Genomic DNA, 25,157 nt, shown 5'->3' on the forward strand with positions numbered 1-25,157 from the left:
TCCCCCCACTCCTTCCCTGCCCAGGGTCTCCCCCTGCCCTCCCCACATTCCCCCTTACCTGCGGTTCCAGTGTGGGGCAGCCATGTGCTCCCAGGCCAGAAGCTCCTGGGGCTTCCAGCTGGGGGGCCAGAGCCAGGCAGGCCCTACTGTTGTGGGAGCCTATCAGGCTTCCCCTGGGTCCTACTGCCCTTGATTCCTGTCATTTTTTACAGGAACCAATGGCAGATAAATATTAATTTTCTACATTTTTTAGGGGCCCTGTGGGCCAGATAGACTGGCCTTGTGGGCCGGATTTGACCCACAGGCTGTATTTTGCCTACCCCTGCTCTACATTGTACCAGTTGCCAACGGTTCTCAGGATTATTTTGTTCTGTTCCCCTTGGATGTGGCCCCCTGCATTAGGAAGTGGAGCAACAAAAGCCCCATGATATGTCCATATTATCCTGAGATTCTTCTTTACGTAAGGAACATCTTTGGGATAAATCCAGGTTTCAGCTGCTGTGCCTCATCTCCTTTCATTCCTCCTGTCGACTAGAGTTGAAGGAAACTGTACAACCTTTAAAATTATTTATGCAATTTCAAAACTGAATGGAAATCTCCAATTTCTCATATCCCTGATTCTTGACCAGCCCAAGTACTAATAGAAAGCATCTGAACTTTAAACATTCTAATTTCTTACAAACGTCTATATTTTTTTAAAGGTGATGGGGAAGAACTCAAAAACATTTTCATGAATTTTCCCTAACCATTTCTACCACTCCGCAATTTCACATCTCAGGCCACGAAATCTGCAACACAGGAGTCAAAATACAAGTAAGACCTGTGTAAACTCAACAAGATGCATCTGAACCAACTAGAATTGCTCAGGACCTGGATAGCTGTAACCATCATACTCCAGTCTTTGTTTACTATCTTCTCTTGCTGTGTCATTTAGATGAGAAACTCAGGGAAAGATCTGCCTTTCCTATCTGCCCACTAAGTACCATTCTGCTGTTGTAAGAATGATGATTAGAACTGCCCTAATTTATTATGAATGCTGCACACATTATCATTTTAAACACGGATTTCTTTGCTGTATTTTTATTTTTGGATAAAACATTCCACATTTACATTTATATTAAAAGTTCTCAGATCTCGAACAAGCTTTACTACGCTGATATTTCTGCCATATCGGTACAGCTGGCATAATAACAAAAATACCCACCTGGAGAATATCAGGATAAGGACAGACTTAAAGAGCTCCGAATCTTGGAGCACTTCTAATTAGGTGTTGTGTATGCCAAAATGGCCATGAAGGCGTGCAGAGGCACTGCTCTCCAGCTGCTGTGGAGCTCCCATGGAGTGCAGGCATCCCAACATGCTTCTTAAACTCTGGAGGTCTTGGGGACATCTAAGCCCACAGGAGAGCGCTTACTGGTTGTCTGCCCCATTCCCCCTAGACCACTGTGGGATGCTGAAGGACTGCTTGCCTACATAAATGTTTGAAAGAGTGCTTCAAAAGAAAGCACTACAAGGTCATTTTTCAAGTACTACTTTGACTGTGCACGTATGTACCTGTGCACTTTGGAGTGCTTCAAAGGCACTTAGCATGCTTCAACACAGCACATCTATCCGTGGCTTTAGATTTTCTCTTTTTTTGAGACATTTTAACCATTGGCATGGTATCGACAACTACTTCTCAAACAGGAAGGAAAAGAATATGCATTTTCCCCACATGAACATTTGGAAAATGAAGCTACAGCATTTTCTGTCTCATTTGATCTGTTTTCACCATGTCCCTAAATAAACTCCTGAAGTAATTTATAAATTAATCCTCTTTCCAACCACTCATTTAATCAGATTTCATATTTTATTCTGCCATGTTGCTAATAAGATTAACTTGTTCTAAAATCACAGCTAAGGCATTCCTTTAAATACTAAGTGTAGAAATGTTAACAGCTTAGCCGGTGTGGTGTCTGAAACAACATGACTTGGGCCTGCTTCTCAGAGCTTTCAGTCAGAAAAAAAAGTCTATAGTTATTTCTTACAAATTAAATTAGTTTGGGAAAGGCTGCTTAAGTAAAACAGATACTAAACAACCAATTTGTATACTGAAGTGACACAAAATGATGATGAGCAAGACAGGTGTAGCTACATACTTGGGACTGACAGAATGGAATAAAAGATATTGGAAATTTGGAGATTCATAGATGTTAGGGGCCGGGAAGGACCTTGCAGATCATCGGGTCCAGCCCCCTGCACTAGGCAGGAAAGACAAGTGGGGTCAAGTGACCCCAGCGAGGTGACCGTCCAGTCTCCTCTTCAAAACCTCCAGGGTAGGTGATTGCACTACCTCTGGAAGGAGTTTATTCTACACGTATGAGAGTGAGTAAATGTCTTCCCAGAAAATTGCGGGGAACCCCTTTACCATATTTCCTTGTACACAACATGCACTTTCCTCTGACAATTAGGTACTGGATGGGGTGTGGGTCTTAAGCAAAAAAACAGGGCCAGCAGACAGGGTGCCCCACGGGCTCACTGCACTGCCCCCTATCCAACACATGCAGGGTTACTTTCCCTCTTTTCTTCCCCCCTAGCCCCTCCACACCCCAGCCGACGGCTCGATTCAGACATCCCCAATGTTAATGTTGCTATCAGTTTCCGCAGAGCCAGGATCCCATTCTAGTCACGTGCTTTAAGGAGCAAACCTGCCTTGGACTAGAAGATCCAACATGTCTTTTGCTATTCCACTATTTTATTCTGCTATGATTGTATTCTCTGATTATCCCCAAATGGGGACTGGATGACTCAGAGTCCTGGTAAAGGGTTTTATGGTGGAGGGACATTACTTAGCAGGAAGATTTGAAGAAACACATGGTCCCACTCTGTGCTTGGAGACTGGTAAGCAGAACTGTTAAAGTTTATGAATATTTGAAGGTACAAACTCAGAACCAATGAACAGCTGAAACCAAACATGCATTGCTCCTAATCCAGGGGTGTCCAACTTTTTTGAATGTGGGGCTGGATCAGGAACTTTTTATCACCCAGTGGGCTGGCGAGCCATATTCAGAGACCTCACAGGAAGTGGTATCACATCAAGAAGTGATGTCATGTGATCTTTGACACCAATGAAGTTGCAGGAAGTGACAATGAAATGGGTCTAACCAGTTCAAAACTCTCCCTCTATAACATCCACCTCTGCCACTGTTTGGGACAGGATACTGAGCTAGATGACCATGGGGCTGACCAAGCATGGCACTTTTTATGCTCTTATGTTCAGAAGCTCTCATGTTCTTTGGCTGAGCTTCCAAATTGTGGCAGAGATTTGCAAAAAGGGGTAGATAGGCACGTTACGAAGTTGTCATAAAAGATTTGGAGCCCTCTACATCCCATTCATTTTAATGGAAGTTGGCCTTTTGACTCAGCTTTGAAAATCTCAGCCCAAGGTGCCAACCAAATAAGTCAAAATATATTTTGCATTTCTATGCAGTGCATCTATGTGGGGCTCTCCAAGCATTTTACAAACATTAAATGAACCTCAGGATATCCCTGCTTTTCAGAAGAAATGTGGTGGTGAAGACATTCTGGGAACATCTCTCACTCTCCATGTGTGATCTGCTTCTACTGTCCTTGGACCACCCTAGAAGGGCCCTCACTGCCTCATTTCCAGTTCAGAGCAGGGACAGTGTAAGTGGGTAGGATGGGCTTATTTTTTGGCAGCAGGTTTGAGTGGCTTGAAGCTAGTGAAGATGTACCCACAATTAGTCACTGACCAGAGTGGGAACAGAGTTGTCCTCATTTATTAATAGGTCTCCAAGGCCCTGCACTGTCTCTGCCTACATGTTGCTCTCATGCCCTCTTGCTTTCCTAAATCTCATGAGGATTCCCATCATGCCTACTGGACTGCCGTCACTGGATAGCTGTCCTAGTTTAAGGTTGTGCTTCCGACTCTTTCATGGCCTCTTTTAGGGTGCACACTTAGACCTCTGGCTTTTCCTTCCCGCCCATTTTGCTGAATTGTGATTATTCCCACGGGGCATGAATGTAGTTCAGTGGCTATGATTCTGCTTTCTCATACAGAGGCAACGACTCTCACAAAGCATGGCATATTTTAGTATGATAAAAACATTTTGAAGGCCACACAGAAAACAATAAGCAGTCTTTACTCACTTGAGCTTACCAGGTATCAACCACCTGCTACTTGGGCTCCTGGCAGGTACAGCACAAGTTTATTAGCACGTTGTTCCAGAGTGAGTCTCTGTGCCATAGCCTACATCAGGTCTCAGATCTAGGGAGCCTGGCCCCCACCCAGCCACAGCTCCGCCTCCGCTGGCCAGTGCCGACCCGCGGGCTCCTCCCGTCCCCAGCAGCACGTGGGAAGCCAGCTTCAGCCGCATGCTGCTCCAGAGGGACAGACCCTCCTGGGTCAGCACCGGCCAGCAGAAGTGGCGGCAGAGGCGAGTGCCGCTCGGGACTGACCAGCACAGGTAGGGGGAAAGCGCAGCTGAGCCCCTGCTGCTCCGGCTGGGCTCATCCTGTCCCGAGCGGCACACGGCTACTCCTCTTCCCACATGCACCGCGTCGGCCATGTCAAGCTGATGCGGTGTGTGTGGGAACCTTGTCCCTTCCCCAGCCCTTCAGCAGCCATTAGGAAGCTGCTGAGGGTCTGGGGGAGGGACAAGAGGTGGGAACGAAAGTAAACAGCGTTTACTTTCATTTCCCATCGCAGCACCGCGGGCCGCAGAAAACGGCTTGGCAGCCAACGGGCCGTATGTTGGACAAGCCTGTCCTAATCCAAAGCAGGGTGAACCTGTAAGACAAAGAGCTGCTCCTCTGCAGTCTTCTAGGCTAAACTGGATCTTCTGATGCCAAGTTTTAAAATGATAAATGTTCTCTGTTCTGGCTGTTCACACCAGGTTGTAGGACACGTCTGTATTTACTTATTTTCCCCAGCTGGGACTGTGAATCAAGGCCAAACCCAGATGAGAAAATAAACAGTGCTAAGCACTCCAAGTTTTAAGCAAGTTTAAGACAAAACAATCCATACCATCTTCACAACAATACAATATAAAAGCCAGCTTGTTGTGCAAGACTGGAATAAGAAATAAAATGAACAACATTAAACTCACTGTTGATACCAATTAAAGCTGGCATGATTCATCTTGGCTTCATTTCCGTTAAACTGTGCTTTTGTGGCCTAGGAAGGCAATGCTGGAACCTACCAGGAATACTTTCCCTCAAAATCTTCTGATATCCAAATAAATCCTTCAACCTTTCAAAAACAGTTTGGGTCTTACACTCTGACTGGCCAGGTAAAGATTAGCTCAAAATGGAGAGGTTGTTCTCTTTCTATCTAAGTGCTCACATGCACATACCCACTGGTTTAGTAGCAATGCACTCCAAGCATCAGCCCAGCCCTGGGAACTCTTACTCCCATAATACAGGTGTAGAACCGAGACACAGAGGACATGTCTACATGAGACGCTACTGTGCAGTCATTGCTACACATTTATTTAGTACTTGTATTAGCAAGCACGAAATAAATTCATGGTAACTGGAGTTACTGCACAGTAGTGCTGGCAAATGTCTTTTAAGTGATGCTACTGCACTGTAGCCTAATAATACTGCACAGTAGTGTATTAGCACTGTCCGTGCTGTGACATGCTACTGTACTGTATTTTTTGGCTACTGCGCAGTCAGCGTCTTGTGTAGATGCCCCCAGAAAAATTAAATGATTTATCCAGAATGCCAAAAAGAGCCAGGGGCTGGATTTATATTACATGGGCTCTAACTCAGTATATTAACTGTTCTTTCACTGCTATAGGTCTCTATTTTGTGCAAACTACATCAGTGCTAGTCTTTAACTTTTATCCTATATAAATAATAATTTAATGGTCCCAACTTAATATTACACTATCTTAATTTTCAAACATTTGGAATATATTACTCTTGTTCATTTTACTTACAGTATTTTCAGTGTATTGCACTGAACACTACTGGTAATAGCATTCCAAGTACGTACCCCAAACATTCAATTTTATGTAGACACACACACACACACTCTCTCTCTCTCTCTCTCTCTCTCTGTTGCTGTGTCAATTAAACACATGACTTCTGCTATTTTGTTACTCAGGATACCCAGGGTTTATATACGCTGGTTTTCTTCAGTTGGACACTCCATGAAACACAGAAATACCTGTCCCAGACAAATCTGCTTATCAGCTCAGTGGCAGTATTCAAAATGGATGGACAAAAGCATGCAGAAATAATGCTATTACTTGAATGGACTAAGTGAAAGAATCTGATGCGACACACAGGCACAGCCAGAAATGAAGAATAATCTAAAAATCTTATGATTACATTGTGCTCCTCAGAAGAATTACAGTCTGCACAGGAAGCATTTACAAAAACATTGGTCAAATTGAATTATTTGACAGGGGGGCTGACAGAGACTCATTAAACATTTCCAAATAAGTAATCCATCTTAATTACTAATTGTCTATAAAATTGAATATAGCATTATATATGCACAAGGTACTTTATGGCAAGAAAAAGATCTATCTTTGTCCAGAAGAGGCATATTCTTAAGGTAAGGGATGTCAGTTTTCCCTAGATCACAGGCACAGTAATCCTACTGCCCTTTCATGCTGGGGAAGGCAGGATCAGGCCCTTAATGTGAGAAGACACCAAGTAAAACAGCACAACTGTTCAGGTCCAGGAGAATATGGATTATACAGGATTTTCTCCATTATAAAGCCTCATTCACCAAATAAATCCCTATTCACACACCAACTTCTACTGAATCAAGTCACTTAGGTGTCATGTACCTGGGACCACATCACATGCTTTCTGGAGGTAGAAGACAATGAGCAGCCTTACCTTGAGATCTCTGTGCACGATGCCCATTCTGTGCAGATAGTATACAGCATCCAGGACCTGCCGTATCAGAGTGCTAGCATCTTTCTCCGTGTAAAATCCTTTTTCTACTATCCGGTCAAAAAGCTCACCCCCGGACACACTGGAAAACATCATGGGATACATGTGAAGACATGCTTTATTTCTCTCTCTGAAGATAGCCAATTAAAGGCTGTACCGAGACAGATTTAGTTCATATACTGCCAAGTGCTCAGGGTAAACACAGATAACAAGGGGGGGCGGTTGGAATCTCATAAATTTTAGGATTTTGGATCTTCCCACAGCATAGAGTCTGGTCAAGTTATTTCTTTTTTTAATAGTAACTTACCCTACGGGCATCAAAAAGTGGCTGAAAATATAAGGTTATAATTAGGAAGTAAAAACAAAAGATATAACAGAGCAACTGTCCATCTAGTTCACTGATCTAATACAGTGGCCAAGGAAAAAGCCATGGGCAAGGTTCACCAGAGCTAGAATGGGAAAGTTACAGCTCTTTCTCCTTCATCAGGCGTTCTTGGCTTGGCTGCCTGTAGGGTAAGTTCAGTATTTCGATGGCGCCTTCCTACGCTGAATTTTGAGTCTGACATAGCCTGCTGGTGGTTGGCCCAGGGAGATTATGAGGTTCCTACAATCACTAGCACCTAGGACACTCCTAAGGAGTAGAGGTATGTAGCTCAGGATAATGATCTATTCCTCTTCCTCTACACGGATAGGTATGGGATTTATACAGTATTTTTCTTTCTGGTATGTACAGCAGCTGAATTCATTACACTGCTAAGGCATTTGAGGGGGGCCGGTCTGAAATTCTTTCAGGGCCTCCATCACGTAACCCACTCATACCCATTCATATATCAAGCCTTAGGAACAAAACGGTTATATAAGTATGACCTCAGACTGACATTAATAGAACAGAGTTATTCATGAAAGACCAACGATGATGAAATGAGTTATTCATCCGATGAGACTAGAAAAGGGCTCCATGATTCAAAGAAGAAAGTAAAACGCAACTATTTCCATATTCTCCTTTTACTATATTGCACTTTTCCTCTGCTCTTCCAGAAATAGCAGTGTGCTCAGACACGCATCTGAAAAAGAGTGGGGCACGTTACAATTCTGTAAAGGAGCCCTGGGTGAAACAAAAGAGGAAAGACCTTTCTGAGTAATTGGAATCGTAAACCTGTCAGCACAAAACCTTAACTGCCCCACCAGGATAAATAAAATTTTCTATTTTAGCGGGCAAACAAATTAAAAAATAAAATGAATGTGATATGTTTTCTGCAAGCTGAACCACTTAACATATAATAAATAACACAGTGAAAACTTCTTTAAAAACAAACCCAATAAAGGGAAAATAATGAAATATTGAAGTAATTAAACGTCCATGTGCTTGGAGCTTGCCGTTATACGAACACTAGGTAATTCAGTTACAGCCGCTGCAAGCAACGATCTGTGTGAATAATGAAATGAAGTCACTTCCTAAGAAATGTTTGGAGCCTGAATGGAAGAGAACGTTGCTCCTGGAAATGAACGTGTTCCACTTGGAAAATGAAAATACATTTGGGAGAAAAAAGGGGCACTTTAGACTGACCAATCCACCCGCTGACGACTAGACAACTAAACTTAATGACCCACTAAAACATAGCTTCTCAACCTGTGGCACGCATACCCCAGGGGGTACGCAAGACACAGGCAGGGGGCGTGATACCCCAACACTTTCTCTCTCTCTTGCCCTCTTTTCCTCTCTTGCCCCTTCCTCCTCTCAAAACTATGGCAAAAAAATTGTTGCGCCGGTTTAAATTCCCCAGTAATAATTTGGTGTGTCACTGGGTTCAGCCCTCCTAGCTTTGGCCTTCATCACCCCTAACCCAGGTACATACTTGAGTTGTGCACCCCTCATGTAAAAGTTGGCAACCATACCCACACCAGATCAGACATCTGTCATATCACGGCCTTAAATACACAGCCCTTCTTCCAACACATTAGTCCGTAAATATAAAATCCCCTGGAAAATTGAGTGTTGGGGTACTTATTAAAATTTTCAGCAGTTTGGGGGTACTAGCTACTTAAAAGTTTGAGAAACACTGCATTAAAATATCAGAACTACACCGACTCTCCGCAACAGAACTCAAATCCACTCGTGGCCTGATCCAAAGCCCAGTGGAAAGGCTCCTGCCGGCTCCAATGAGCTATGGAATAGGCCCTGGATGTCACTCCAGCTCTTGCCAGCAGGTTGGAAGTCTGTAGCCCGAGCAGCCACGCAGGGTCCTCTGTGCTTCCTACGGAGGGCTCTGTGCTTGCCACGGAAGTGGACTTGGGGAGGAGGAAGCACCAGGAGGGCAGGTTGGCCGCAGCAGACATGTGGAGGAGCTCTGACATCAGGGTTGCCAATCCTCCAGGATTGTCCTGGAGTCTCCAGGAATTAGACATAAATCTCCAGGAGACTACTGAGAGTCACCCAGGAGATAAACGACAGGCCACTCATTAAAATAAATATTTAATGTTGCATCTGATTTATGCAGTAGTCCAGTGGGTTTTAAAATGCAACAGTAATGTGCATTTGCCTTCCTGATGTAAAGTCTACGCACCAGAATCCATAACTGATATACACAAGCACATGGGCACATTTCGTGTTGTATATCACAGGCGCATCATGCAATGAAACCTCCTGAAACGGCTTCAAACAGAGTTGGCAACCCTATCTGGCACCTATGTGATACTCAAGGCCAGACGACTCAGCAGAGGTAGCCAAGAGGCCAGATGTGGTTGAGATGTGGCCCCAAACCCTCTCCACCCCTCCCATCCTTGTCGCTTTGCTTGCATAAAGCTGGAATGCTCCCTCTATCTGAATACGCCTGCACACAAATAATCACATTCTCCAGTTGGCACCACAGGAGCTATACACTGAAAATGAATATATGCAGAGTACAGGCAGTACAGCACAGCACAGAGTACTGCTCCAAGCCCTGATGAAGGTGCTTTCAGTACAAAATTCATCCAGGCTCCACTTCTCTTAACATGGAAGAGCCAAGTAAATGCTTTGCAAAGAATCTATATCTCCATTCACAGAACGTAGATGCAGTTTTTTTTAATCTGTCTTTTATTAACTGATTGTCTTGTTATATTTCCCCCAAGGCCCTTTTGTATCCCGTGGACTCACTGCATTGAAAATGTAGCCCACGCCATAATTGACATGATTGAATACATTGCCTTTCCCTAGGAAATCTCTGTGTGTTTGGCTGTGCACTTCTCCACAGTTCCTTGGATTTTATTCACAACAGGTACTGCTTTTCTACACACTGATTTACAGCACGCGCTTTCATACAGCAGGTCTCTCTCCTCCCACACTCCCGGGGAGAATAACTCCCTATGCTTTTTCATCACAAATACTTGATATTCCCCCCCCCCCACACAAGTCCTTTGCCTCTTAATCAAAAGCTCAAATTTAGTTTCATGGATCTGCTGCACTCAGGCTCAATCTGCTTATAATTTTCTTTCAACACATGGAACGTATTTTCAACCTCCTCGCTGCTGTGTCACAAAACAGAGCTTAATGTGGGGACACGAGAAGGGCATTCAACAGGGGTCAGTTCCTGCTCATTTGGGGCATCACTGTGGCCCAACGTACACCTCCAGGGCTACCTGTGTTGTAAGTGCAGAATAATGTCTACTTCCTGCAAGCTGCTGTTGCAGCAGAGCTGCACTTACCCTACACTGGAATAACGGTACCAGGGCAGCGGGCCCCAAATACAGACAAAGCTGTGACCCTGCCCTGACAATACTTTGCCCTATGTCATCTAAGGGTCTATTGCTGGTTCTCTCTAGCCATGGGAAGGTGTGACATAGCTGGGACCCCGTTTGCGAAAGAAAGATCAGGACTTGGGTCTTCTGTTTTGAAGTGAACAGGGAATCTAACACAAAAAAGTGTCCAGGGAGCTGAAATGCATTTACATTGGTCTTTGCCACACATAGGCCTTGCTGCTGATGAGTGTGGCACCAACTTCACCCTTTATATGGCCATGATAACCAGCAATGTGGAAGCTAGCAGCGTTGACGGAGAAGCTGGGTTCTTGTCTCAGAGAAGGGGGCAGTTTCTTGGCCAGAGACAAAAGGGAGTATTTCTAATTGCTGTGCCAATCTGCAAGTCTCGGGAAGACAGCTGTCTCTAGCTTAGCTGACGGGACGAACTCACCAAACATCTGCACAACATGAACTTAGAGCAACAGGTATTTTTTCTTTTCTTGCTGATTCTGATTTTGTCAACCTGGAAAGGACAGGGTTGAGCAGGAACAGCCAAGTGCGATTAGCTGATGGCAATTTAACTCTGGCAATGGCTCAGGGGCTACGACACGACCTGGAGTATCATTATTAATTCAGCAAGTCCCTCCAAGTATGTTCAGTAAAAAGGTGCTTGCCTGGAGGTACTGCAGTTTGGTTCATGCTACACTTCGATAAGCCAGTACCAACCATTTATTTAAAAATAAAACAAAGTATTAGCTTGTGGTTAAGTTGCCGGACTAGAAATCAGAAAAACTAATTCTATTACCAGCTCTTGCCACAGCTCTCCAAGACCTGCAGCTTCTCTTTGCCTCTATTCCTCACCCATAAACATATGGCACTATGTCCTTGTTTCATGTAATATGAACTGACTGGATTAGTATCGCCGTAGTAGTATATAAAATACTATATAAAATAGTATATGGATATAAGTAACTATACAGAAAGGACAGTGTCTGGTCATGTAGTTCCAAGAGAGATATGAAACTGAATTTAATAAAACTATTTGGATTTACATGATAATCAACAATAAGGGTAATCCTTTTACAGAGTCTTCTATCTGAGGCTATCCTAGGTCTTTACAAACATCATTTGAACAGCCATGTGAAGTAGCCTGGAATCGGTATTATCCCCATTTTTCATCTAAGGAAACTGAGTCTCTGTAAGATTAGGGGCCTACCTATTGGGCATCTCTTCCACCCTGTTCAAGTCCTTGGAAATCCACATTGCATCTACTTTTGTAACAAACCAGCATCTAACCCTTTAGATCAAGTCACAAAAGAGGAACCAGGAGGAGAAGGACCCACCCTTGTTTTGTAATTAATGGGTTTTCAGGGACTCAAATAGGATGGAATTTTTGTCATATTGCAAAGGACATTAATGCAGAGTTTAACTTCATGTGGATCAACATAGTCAAAAAGGAATGACACAACATGATAAAATATATTTGATAGTGGAAGAGTGTTAAAAACACTTCCTTTGGGAAAGCAGACAGATTGCTTAACACCCTTTACCTTGAGGCAGTGCAAGGCTGTAGGTAGAAGGAAAAACAGGCAACCGTTAGAGAAATATCCTATTGCATAAGAATATACTGATACAGCTCATTAGAGTTTGTTGCACTTAACAGACCTGATTGTCTTGCCGTCTCCTCCCCCTGCCAGTGGAAACAAGGAGAAACCATACTGAAATTCATGCAGATAAGGTGTGATGCAAGTAAGGCCCACTGGACAGAAGAAAGGAAGGCAAAACCCAAAAGATGTGTGATACTTTGTAAGTTAAAATGTAGGGTTCTTGTTAATTGCTTTGTTCTTTTGGTTCATGGGCACCCACTGAAGCAAATGCTTAGATGGGAATCACTAGCCTGTTCTTTTTTTTAAAGGCTGGATTTAAATAATATTAGTTTTACTTAAAGGATGCTTCACATGTTAATTCTTCTCTTCCTTTGTTGGCATGACCAATTTGCACAGAAAAACATCCACGCACCTCCCACTGCTATTAACTGCAGTAGCACACATGCGTGGAGAAGAGAAGAGACTTTCAGGAGATTGAAAAAAACCCCACCCTGCCTTTCGGTACTGGCTTTTACTCCTTTGCCATTTGACAAAGCATTGGTATTGTTTCCCCTCATGTTCTTCTGAAGCATGGGCCAATACAGTGCTGGATTGGGACTGTTTGCGGCTGACAGTTTGTGTTTTCACTAAAAGCCTCGTTGATAAAATCACCAGTAGTAGGATTAAAAAGAAAATAGTATGGCTATTCAGAGTCCACAGGCCATGGTCCTCAATAACTCACTAAGGGAAGTCAGCCTGATTCACAATTGCATGAGACTAGAGAGGCAGGCAGGTTATTCCTACATCAACAGGTCACGTTAGACTTTCATCACATCAGCAACAGAAATGCAACAGGGCTTCACAGGGGCTTGGTGGCATCCAGCCAACATGAGACAAGGGGTATAAGACTGCCCCCACTGAGATGTAGTTGTGCCCAGAAAACTAGTAAAGGCAGAACTCCCAAATGCAGGCCAAGATAAGCATCATTTCAATACCGCTATCAACTGTCAATAGTTTTAACTGATGGGAATTTTCCCATCAACAATCACCTGTGAAATCCCAAAGCAGAAGACCTACTTTGCAAGGCGCCTTGAGCTCACCTGATGAAAAGCACTCTAAGACTAGGAATTAGTATTTCAATATTTGCTAGAAATGGTTTGTCAGAAAAAGTGGATCGTGGAGGCAACTCTCAACACCTTTGCTTCAAGTGTTTCACACCATAAGCTTGGATGGAAAAGCAGTCTCTAGCATCTAACATGCTACTTCAGTGATACAACCTACAATGTGCAGCCCATGCAGCCATGTCATCCAGCCCACAGGGCTGCCCACGGGTCCAGAAATTTGACAGCGGGGGAATGGTAGCAGAGTTAATTGCCACGGCAGAGCCCAGTGTCCTGGCAATTAACATTGCCACCACTCCCCTGATACCAAATCTCTGGATCTGAGACCTAGGGGCTGGATGTCATGGTTGCAGGAGCTGATACAGGATCACTCCATGACCAGATCTAGCATGTGAGGCTGGGCTGGCATGCCAGATTGCAGCTGTGGACTGGTGCCACATGCTGAATTCAGCCCGTGGACCAGGCCTGTGCCACTCACTTGGCCAGCAAGGCTTGAAAGGTTGAGTACTGCTGTTCTTGAACCACTTGAACCACTGTGGAGCACAGGCACGTTGACACATGCTGCTATGGCACTGTTGTTACTGCACCATCATTTAGTAATGCCTTTTTGAAGTACTAAAAGACGGCGCAGCAACAGCTCGTACTGCACTGTGCGAGCCATGCACAATTATTTTTAGGCACTACATTGCTGTAGCAACACACTATATTGGGGGGACTGAGTCACTACAGCACCATAGATGCATCGTCACGGGTTTTGTCCGTGGATGCTACGTTGCTACATTGCTGTAGTGTGTTACTACAGCAGTGTAGTGTCACATGTAGACGTGCCCAGTATGAGCAGTAGGGAAGGTTTGCTTTGCTCAGTTAACTTAGCCTGAAACACCATAGGTCATAAGCAACCAGACCTTCAGAAGACACACTGCTATGGCAAATAATAAAGGGACTCCAGTAGCCTGAAGAACCATAGCACTGAAAATGGCACCAGGTGCAGCCTCTGTAAAATGTCTATGATGGCCTATGAGCCTTTTAATAATGATGTCAAAAACATTGGGTTGTATCCTGTTTTCAGTGAAACCAATAGCATATGCACATGTTTATATACAACACACACACTGCTTTCAGTGGATGCAGGATCAGGCCAATATTTCTAACTAATTAACTAATTTAATGCACAGTTTAGATAAACCGATACAGGAGGCACAAAGCCAGACCAGGGAAATGAAACAAGAATAGTGTGAGTGAAGTAAAGAGGCATTGTCTGGAAGTTTGGGCTCCAAATCTTTGGTTTTTCAGAAAAAGAGTTTACAAGAATAAACATTAATATAATGCTTTCATTTTGGGGTGTGTTTTTTTGTTTTGTTTTTTGGGGGGTTTTTTATAAAAGAGAGGGATTTTTTTGTTTGTTTTCCTGTGCATTGTTTAAGTGCATGAGAACCAGAATATAAATCAGACCAGTATGTGATCCTAAAGGAAAGAGAAACTGGCTGAGTTAAGTCTCATTGTACAAACTGAGTGACATGCAAAAACAAACTGAAAAAAAACAGCCCAAAGAGAGAAATTCGGATTCATAGCTATTTTTTTTGGGTCCAGGAAGGACCATTACTATAATTTAGTATGACCTCCTGCAAATATAATTAGGTGATTAAAATTATCTCAGTGCCAATAATCCAAGGTGTTAATCAGGCAAGGATGTTTGTTACTATAAAAATATTATAAATCCTACAGAGACCTGCTTTATTCAACACTCACCGTAGAAAATTGCACCAGATTCCTCATTCCCTACACATCATAAACTATTCAATGTGAACAAGGCAAGGAATTTTCTTGCTATTGCAGCTTTAAATCAGGATCTTAAAACCAGGCTCTTCCATAAATATGTACCCTGAGGCCAAGAGAGGAAGGGGACAAAGTTAATCTTGCTCTATTTAAAAAAAAATTCAGACTTAAATATAATACCTATGTACTAAATGCAGTGTGGATAGCAACACCTACAGTTAAGTTGCCCTGTCACTTTTCAATGTATGATCCTGTTTTCAGACACTTACTACTACCAAGCGTTGTTTGGAATGGAAAAACATTTTAAGCAAGCTTTTGAGTTTAAAAACCCTTTGTCAGGCTGAGGATTTTTTTTCCAAATATTTAAGCTGGTCTAATAGAAGATATCAGATGCACCCACAGTACCTTGCCTGCCTATGTCCGCAGACCAACACGGCTACAACCTACGCTCCTGAAATTGTTTGGAATAGTCTTCCACGCAGGGTGTCTGCCTCGGCAATTTATTTAAAACTTTCAGTAACAATGATTTAAGCGGTTCTCACAACCCGACTGGCAAAACAACTTACTTTTTCTGCACGTTAAAAAAGATGGTGCAATTGTTCTGTTGAGACTCCCTGGTGCCACCCTGCTTTTGGAGCAGGGAACTGAAAGTCGGCAGTGAAGGGTGCCCCAGAGAGCCAACTAGGAGCCTCGGAAAGGCTCCGTTTAGATGCAGGCAGTAGAGATCATTTAAAGTTCATTGGTTAATATCTCGTAAGATTTCCATCGGTGATACACAAACTCCATCCTGCCACATAGCTGTGTGTGACTGGACTTTGCAGGTGTCATCTTAAATGAACAAGCAAGCAAGTATGCTCCATCGTGGAGGTACAGGGACCAAGTCAATCTCTCCTTATCATTGCTTTTCCCTACAGAGACCGCTGGGTTGCCAGGCACAGGAGCTCCCGGCTGCCACCCAGGTGAAGGAAGAAGCTCCTGATTACAGTACAAAATGGCAAGGAACCAAGTCTGTGGGGAATAGCAAAAGAAGCCAACTGGGACTACGCAGTGGGGAAGAAGATATAAAGATATAAGGACCGGGTCATGCAGCCCAGAGAGACAAAGGTTAAGGGATGAAACTGCATCAGGAGGGGCAATCCTGGGACTTGGCTAAGGGACAGTGGGAGCCTGAAACGCTGACCTGAGGGCGAAGGAGCAGGGGTGGGGACTGGGACATGGAGCTGAGGTGAGGGGGACATAAGGCCAGATTTAAAGATGGAGAATTGAGAATGAGACAAAGAGGAAAGCGTGGAAAGACCTGAACTGAGACATGAAATGTAGAAGTGTGGGACGAGGCGCTGACGGAAGGGGAAACAGGCACTGGGGCTGGCAGAGTGGGAGATGGCAGGAGGGAGACTGGGACTGAGCAAAGGACAGACTATGGGGATGAGGATCAAAAGGTCTGTAAACACTGAACTGCACTCCCTCCTAACCTGGACTCGAAAGCAGCAAACCCTAGCCTCACCTAACTGGACTAGCGTTGGCCCATAGAGAAGATGACAACCTACTGCTGCTGTGGGCGATTCTGTTGGCTCAAGTGATAAGTTTGCACCGTGGGCCTAATGTCCTAACTGCTGTCGAACCACGTGGGAGTCGCTGACATGTTCATAAAACAGAATTCTCAGCTTTCTCAAACTGCTGTTTTTCAAACCCCCAAAAATTACATTTTTGAAGTGTGTGAACATTGCGAAGAGGAACACTCAAAAGTTAGAACTTACCAGAGTTAAGTCCTGCACAACATAAATGCAGGCCCCTTGTGTAGACAGTTACTACCCCCTTTGGCCTGAGCAGCTAGCCAGAATTTGTCCTGTAAATTATTCCAACAAAGAGGAGAAATTTATGGTGAAGCCACCACTTTTGCACAGTTCTGCTTATTTACAAGAAGGTGCAAAGTCCTGCTTTCTTGAACACAACAATCAGAAGCAGTTTCCCTGCTCACCGCTCTAAGCCTTTCAGCCAGTACCACAGCCCAAAGCCCATCCTCTACTCAGACGTTGGCAACCTATGGCCTGCGTGCTGGATCTAGCCCACAAAGCGATTTTATCCAGCCTGCCCAGCTGGGACAGTGGCAGCAATAAGCAGTGGTGGAAGTGGCAGCAGTGGCCCACCTTTGGACTGAGCTGCATTAATTTGGCCCACTGATGCTAAAAGGTTGTTGATTCCTGCTCTAGGTTCCTCTCGGAGCCACATACTAGAGAAGTTCAGGCTGTGTTGCACCTTAACTGTCTCAGCTTGGGATGCAATGCAGACTGTGTCCTCATGGTGCACGCTGGATAACACTAAGCAGTCTACAAGTCGATGATGCCAAACCGTCTTTTGGACCTCATGGCTAATGATCACAAAGATTACTGTGATTCATATCTCAGCAGACTATTTTTCCACACAATCCCTCTTGCCATAGCAACTGGTGGACAATATTGGTCGATACCTTTCATTCAAAATTTCCTTCATGTGTTTCATAGTTGGTAGGGTCGGAAGGGACCTGAGCAGAACATCAAGTCCGACCCCCTGCCATGGCAGGTGCTAACATCGCTTCACCTCTACACTGGGGACATCACTGATGAGGACAATAAGATAGATAATGTTGCTGGGAAGTGCCTGCTTTTTAATAAGCATGTCATTTAATACTGGTAAGTTCTGAACTAAGAGATCTTGTCTGCTCCCATAGGTGGCAGCAATGATAGAAAGATTTTGGCCCATAAAACCCACGCCACCTAGACCAGGGGTGTCCCCTGTGGTTCAGTCGTAGAAGCCTCGTCTGCCACACACAAGACCCAGGTTCAATTCTTGGATGCTTATGCAAATACAGCCTTGGGGGCACCAATGCCTGGACTTAGTCCGGCCTTTGGATTCTGTTTCAGTGGTCTCAAGAGGGGATGGAAGGTCTAGGCAGCCTCCTCTCCTCCAAAACTCCTGCCTAGGCGTTGAAGGTCTGGGTGACCTCTCATACATACACCATGATCCAGAAGGATCAACGGTTGCCAAAAAAACTCAGACTCCTTTAAGAGTCAACTGGATGTTTATCTTGCTGGGATCCTGTGACCCCAGCTGAATTCCTGCCCTGATGTTCTTCCGAGGTCCCTTCCAGCCCTAAAATGCCCATGCAATCTATATCTCAGTTGCAGTTTAACTCTATAATAAGAACGGGGTGAAGCCAAAGACCCATTAGGTATTGCAGAAAGAGTGATCCTGTTGGTAACATTATCAGTAAAGTGCATGTCTCTAATAGAAAACTTTGCACTGGTAAATTTCCCTTGAGCAGACAGCTCCTAAGGAATTCTGTTACAAATTTTCATGTCACAATCGCTTCTCAGCAGCCTACAACCTGAAAGGGCAGATAAGGGTTGCCATTCATCCTTTCTCTCAGAAGAGCCAAGCAAAAATTTATAATCTGCTGATCACCAGGAATAAGGTGTGTACATTCTCACATATTTTTAAAAGTTTGGATTAGTTTAGATTTTTCCCTCACCAGTTTTTAATTAGCTCAAAAGATAAAATCCAGGGAAAATGTACTGCATCATGGATTTACATCCAGTGTGTTCTGTGGCAGGATGCCAAAGAATCAGTGGGCACTTCTACACATTCATTAATGCACTTTTGCTAATGGGCATTAAATTTGTACCTCCACTGTGAGATACTAGAAAAAGGTGCATTAGCCTATTTTAATACGCATTTAGCGGAAGTGCACAATTTTTTTGTGATGCTTGAATGTGCATTAAAATAGGCCAATGCACATTAAAGCACATATGTACATGCGCCCAATGCCATCAACCTACCAACACATGAATTAATATACCATAATTCGGGCACCAATAGGTCTTGCTGAGATCATACAATATTAATTTAAACACACACACACACAGGATTTATTAACTCATTGGGCAGGTCTACACATGCATTTGATCAAGCATCAATTTTATTTACTCATGTTTTAATGTTCCTGGGCAGGCGTCTACACATGCAGCAAACTGCTCCCACTTCCTGGGGATCTCTCCCCCACACCCTGTGTTTCCTGGGGCCCTGCAATGGGCTCTCTGATCGGGACAGGGGATTTGGAAAGAGCTGCAGGGGAGGGGCAGGTCCCAGCCCCCTGCTCCGATTCACTGGTGGGGCAGCTAGTGCTAGCTGTCCTACTGGCAGACCTGGGCAGGGAGCTGAGACTTACACCTCCCCCCCCCCCCCCGGCAGCTCTTTCCAAGGCCCGTGCCTCAATCGGGGTGATTGGGGCATGGGGGTGGGACCTGCCCCTGACCAGGTCAGTTCCCACCCCCTGCTCCGTGATTCCACTCAGCTCTGTGAGCATGGACCTGGGTGGGGAACAGGCTCCCCAGCCCCTGCCAGCAGGGAACTCCCAGTGCCAGCTCCACACTGCAGGGCCAGCACTGGGAGACCCTTATCTCACAGTCCGAGCTCCGCAGTTCTGGGGCCAGTGCTGGGAGATAAGGGTCTCCCAGCCCCCTGTTCCCTAATCATGATGGTGGAGTGGGGGCTGGGAAATAAGGATCTCCCACCCCCCACTCCCCAACTGCAATCCCACAGCGGAGGGCTAGGAGCTCCCTAGTACTGGGCTGGGGGACATAGTACCCACCCAGGCTCAGGTGACAGAGCCTGCCCCAGCAGCAGGCAGCTCCGGGGGGCTAGGAGCAATCTCCTGCCCTCTGGTGGATGGCTGACCGGGAGCAGATTTGCTCCTGGTCAGGTTTCTACACAAGCACTACTGTGCCATTACTAATTGAAAGTAAATTTGCTACTTGCATTTGCAGGTAGCAAATTTACTCGTGATTAGTGGGGTTTACTGCATAGTAAGGATGTGCACATATAGACACACATACTGCACAGTAAACTATGCTACTGTGCAGTTAAGCGTCTCATGTAGACGCACCCATAACAAGTAATTCCAAGTAAGCAATTAATTTCTGCTTTATTCATTTGCTTATGTAGAATTCTTGTGAGTCGCTCCAAACAAGATTTCTCCTGCTCATCATACCCATGCAATTGTGCCATTTAAATGTCTCAGTTTGCTGTTGTAGCATACAGTAACAACGCTCTTTTTATCCACATTTTATCCACATTGTTATGCATTTTATGCATAACAAGCATAAAACACCTAGGTTTTTTTTCTTTCCTTTTTTTGTTTGTTTCTTGGGAGTTGAACTCCATATTTTCTCACTAACAGCAAACTTCTAAGCATTATCTAGAATAAATCGATATTTAGAATTCAGAGGATACTTCCCACCTGACAGCAATCTAAAAGTAGGTCAGATTTCACTATTAGTAGGTCAGATTCCGTTTTCCCTTTAACTTGTTTCCAGTGGAAACCAACCTCAATGTCCTGCCAGCATTCACTTGGAAAAACAAGACCCTAAAAATAATCAAAACTGAAACAAGTGGGAAGGGAGGTCTTAAATTGCACAAGGTACAGAAGACAGCTATTAAATGATAATTGTTAATACAACAGTAAGGATTCTCCTAATATCTGAAAAGAACAGAAGCTCCATAATGCAGTTCTCAGTTGTTGACCTCAACTATTTTACTGCTATTGTTTGCCTGAATAATATTAACAACTCACTTTCCCCTGTTCATCCCTCCTTTGAAGTTGATTTCTGCATGTATTATACAGAATGAGTTTGCAGGCAAAAACATTAATGGAAAGAATGAATTTTAAGGTAATTTTAGATCATCATCCCACTTCAGAAGGCCATAGTTATGTCTCATGTAAGCCTTGATTTTGAATTCTTCTAGGACTTACATTGTGCATAGGCCTTGAGTTGGTTCCTCTGCTTAGGGCTGAATTTGACACACAAAGTGTATTTGAATTTTTAAAAAATCTAACTCATTGCCCCAGAAGTCTAATTCTGAAAATTTAGCTCATCCATATACAAAATGGAACCAGCACAAATGCAAATCGAACAGCAAATCAAAACTAGCCCACACAAATCAAGGTACCAAGTTTTATCAGGCATTTCTTTATTATCAGTCATACCAGCTTACTCATGAAACATGTGCAAACCCCTATTACACAGAGGAAGTGTTCAGCAGCTTTTGAAGAAAGAACTGAAGGAAATGACAAACTTCTTGCAGATAACTGGGGAACAAAGAAAGAGACTAAATCCTTTGAATAAATTACACACTCAGCTCTGGACTGAATGTATCAAGCAGGCACTGAAAAAAATCTTTCAGTTTATTTTCTCAAAATCAAAGATGACAGGTTTCTAGATTCAGAAGCCAGATGGGATGGTTAAATTCATCCAGTCTTTACCACATGCACAGCACGACCCATATGAACTCTGCATCAAGGCCATAGCTTCTGGCTGAACCAGAGAATCTCTTCTGGCAAAGTGTCCAGTCTTGACTTAAAGACTTTGAGTGATGGATTATCCATCCCACCTTTTGGTGAAATACTCTCCGATGATGAATCACATTCACTGTCAAAAGAAGCCCCTTATTTCCAGTTTTAATCTGTCTAGCTTCAACTTCTGGCCACTGGATCTTACTAGGTCCTTCAAAATGGAAAACATGGTGCCTTTTGTCCACATTGAGCCAGGCCTCCTCTTTTTCTGATTCTCAAATATTGCTTTCCCAGGTGTAATACGTCCTTTCTCTTCCAAAAAAGGATATTCAACAAGAGCCACCTACAGACAGACCCTGTTTTAGTCTTCCATGGTACACGGCTCTGTGGCATGGGAAGTCCAACCTCTGATTAGAGTCAAGATCTAAGAGCAAGAGGCTAGCCAATGGCTGAGACTAACTATTGCAGACTGGCACATGGGCTGTCCAATGGCCAGGGCCGAACGTACAGACGATGATACAACTAGTCCAAGGGGCAGCTACACGTTCAAACATGCCAAAGCCCCAATATATAGTTAAAATGTGTACAGAATAAACACGTGGTTAAAAGGGGAACGTGGCAAAAAGCACCGAGCTGAACCTGGCTGCTCTCCCACACAGCATGTTCAATGATGTAGCCCAGGAGCAGCAGGGAACAGAATTACCCAGCTCAATCACCTTATTTCTGTAGCTAACTCTTCTCTTCTCTGACTGATGCAGTGGATCATCTTCCCAGGTCTCTGTTCTTCTCCCTCAGACTGCTGATTCCCAGCCTCAGGGGATGGTCACATGCTTTCGCCACACGCCTGGAGACTGCCTCCCAAAATCAATGCTGCTGGGCATTTCCAACACACCCCATGTGGGCTGTACAGCTTGGGAGAAAACTGCCATGAACTTCAGAAGGGAGCGCTTCGAAGCTCCCCACTGCACATCAGAGGCCTGGACAAGCAAACGGGGCTTGCAGGAGGAAGAGCAAGCAGCTCCCAGCATTGGAGTCAAAAGGTGGAAAATAGCGGCAGTAAAAGTACTGCTGGTGGGGGAAGCACCATCTCTATCCTAAGACTGCCCACAATCCCAGTGCTCTTCAGTTTAAACTGGGAATTATTTTCTCTCTCTACTGACTGCAAATTTGCCTACCTTTCCCCTGCCCGTCGTCCTCTACAGCTCCTTTGTTGCCCACTTCATCCCTCCTGGCCTCAGTGCTTCTCTCAATGACTGCCCCTTTCTTAGCACTTCAGCTGCGGCCTTTGCTCTCGCTGGCTGCCCCCACTCCCTCCAGGACTAGCTCCAATCTCCCTGTCTTTCCCTTACCTCTGCCCTAGCACTCTGCCTTCTTCTTCCATCTATTTCTTTACTCCTTTTAACTCATTCCCTCTTGGCTCTCTTTTCAAGATGACACACACCTGACCCAAGACTCCTGCAGGATTTGCAAGGCGAAGAACAACTGAAGACTGAGTACCCCAGGACAGGGGCCATCTCAGTGATACACACTGAACTTTTCTGGACTACTGTAATGTAATTAACTAACAATCCACCACGAGTTACTGCAGCGCTCGAGAACTGTTTTAGCTGTACATGTTCCTGGAAGTGGATTTTGTTCATGATGTTGCCTGTGTGTTAGTAACAAGCTAAAAGTGTCGTTCACAAGGACATCATCATGATCAGTTAGTATCTGGAATTTTCTGCCCTGAAAAGTAACGTTAGTCAGAGCTAATACCATCTTCAGGGACTATCCACTGCAAGGGTCTGCAAGGATCAGCTAATTTACTGCTAGTTTGGACAGGAGGCAAGCAGTATGCACATGCTCTCATGGCTGTAAGGAAGCTTTTATGATGCACAAAACATATTTTCTTTAAAAAAAACCCTCAAAATACAGTGCATCTGGTCCTGATTCTTAGTGTTTTCCAAATAAAACTAGAAGCTGACCTTGTGATCCTCCCAAACAGCTGCTTTTGATGAGAATTTTACTCCCAACTCAGCCCTGGGGAAATCTCTTGAGCTGGCAAATTCTTGAAGAAGAGTCCTTAACCATGAAACTATTTAATGGTAGGGAGGAGAATGAGCGGATATCCAACCGTCAGTGCAGAAAAATGCAAAACCCACCTTAACACCTTCTGCAAAAACGTGAGGGAAAGGAAGATGGACGGAAGGAGCCAGTAAAAGCAGCTAGACACAGGAGCTGCGTTCTTGCCATTTGTATGTGACCATTAATTCCACCTTTGATGGCTAGGTTAGATCAGACAGGCAAATGATTGAAAGTCAGTTGTTATTATAAGCAATAGCAGAATTGATTGCATTTTGAAAGGAATAAAAGTCCATACCTTAAAGGAAGTCATTTGTTATAAGATGAAGTTGAATCATAATAACAGCTTTTAAAAAATAACCTGTCTCTAGAATGCCTACATAAAATAAATGTTTCCAGGGATTATTTTAATAATTCCTCAATTATAGACCTACTGGTAGCTAACTTGAGCCAGACCAATTAAATGTTTGTAAGGAAAATCAATGACTCATCATGGAGAATGATTTTCCAGGAATCTAATCAGACAAATGAAAACATATGCCCCCCTCATATTACTAATGAAGAAGCCTGCACAATAAAAGATACTTTTTAGGGAAGGCTGTGATTTGCTATTACTGCTTCTGAAAACATCTTAAAAAATCCAGGCTGGCCTGCTGCCAGATGTTTCAGCTTTTACTAGGACTGCCCCATGGTGCAGCAAGAGATTTTCAATGTCTGCTTATTTATTATTGCTTCTGGGCTGCACCCTCTTTTCACATGTTGCAGAGACAGAGTTTTAAATGTCATGGAACTGAAACCCCCAACCACCTCCGGGTGATGCCCTGGACTTTAGGAGTCAACACAAATAAATTTGCATTGACTCTGTATTCAAGAGAGGGGAGCAGATCAGTGCCACGCAACTCCTGTAACAACAGCAAAGGAAAATAAATTTCTTCTTGTGTTTTAGAGAAATCTATGGACAGTCCTGTGTTACCATTACAATAAAAAGAAAACCACATGCAGCGTTTATTTCTCTAATACATTGTAATAGGCAAATTAATGACAGATCAGGCGTTTTTTGTTAGTGAAAATATTGCATTGGAAATGCTGAAGCTGGAAAAAAATTTCAGAACTGTTGCAACAACTAATTAGACCTAGACAGGAGCTGGGCTGAATGGGGTAAAGTGGTACGCTGGTTCTCATGGATTCAGCAGAGCCCTTCCATTAGCCAAGTCTTCTGCACAGGTGTGCAAGGAAGGCGGAGCAGCAAGGTAGGGTTCAAGGAACATTCCCTTGTAATGTCTGTCCCACAACAGAGCCAGACACGGTTGCGGCCCCTGCTCTCAAGGCTAGCCTCCTGCTAGCACCCATGCCAATACCCGCTCCAAAGAAAGTACAAAGAAAGTAGCACAGCCCAACTATCCTCTCTCTGTGCATCCTATACATCCGAGAGCCAGCAGGGTGTACATTTGTTTTATGCCGGGTCTCTCCAAGAGGAGTGCCTCATAGAAGTCTCCAGGCAACTTAAAAGGCCCAGCTGACCCTCTTAGCATCCCGTATTCTACGAATACACATTTACCTTCATGTATATAACACTAGGTACAAGTTATAGACACATGCCTGAGCAATAATTATGATAGAAATACACAAGCTTGAAATACAGCCACTCTGTTC

The 25,157-nt window shown here is 44.1% G+C and overlaps 1 protein-coding gene across 1 annotated transcript in view; it reads right to left on the reverse strand.

Annotated features, from left to right (window-relative positions):
* The window catches only part of CAMK1D (calcium/calmodulin dependent protein kinase ID), a 394,722-nt gene that overhangs the window by 79,794 nt on the left and 289,771 nt on the right, over positions 1-25,157 (reverse strand). Inside the window, exon 4 of the mRNA XM_019509558.1 lies at positions 6,859-6,997. Within this exon, the coding sequence (XP_019365103.1) occupies positions 6,859-6,997 (139 nt within the window). The remainder of the gene's footprint in view (positions 1-6,858; positions 6,998-25,157) is intronic.

This window comes from Gavialis gangeticus, unplaced genomic scaffold (genome assembly GCF_001723915.1).
Source record: "Gavialis gangeticus isolate Ggan-Ray unplaced genomic scaffold, GavGan_comp1, whole genome shotgun sequence".
Taxonomy (NCBI): Eukaryota; Metazoa; Chordata; order Crocodylia; family Gavialidae; genus Gavialis; species Gavialis gangeticus.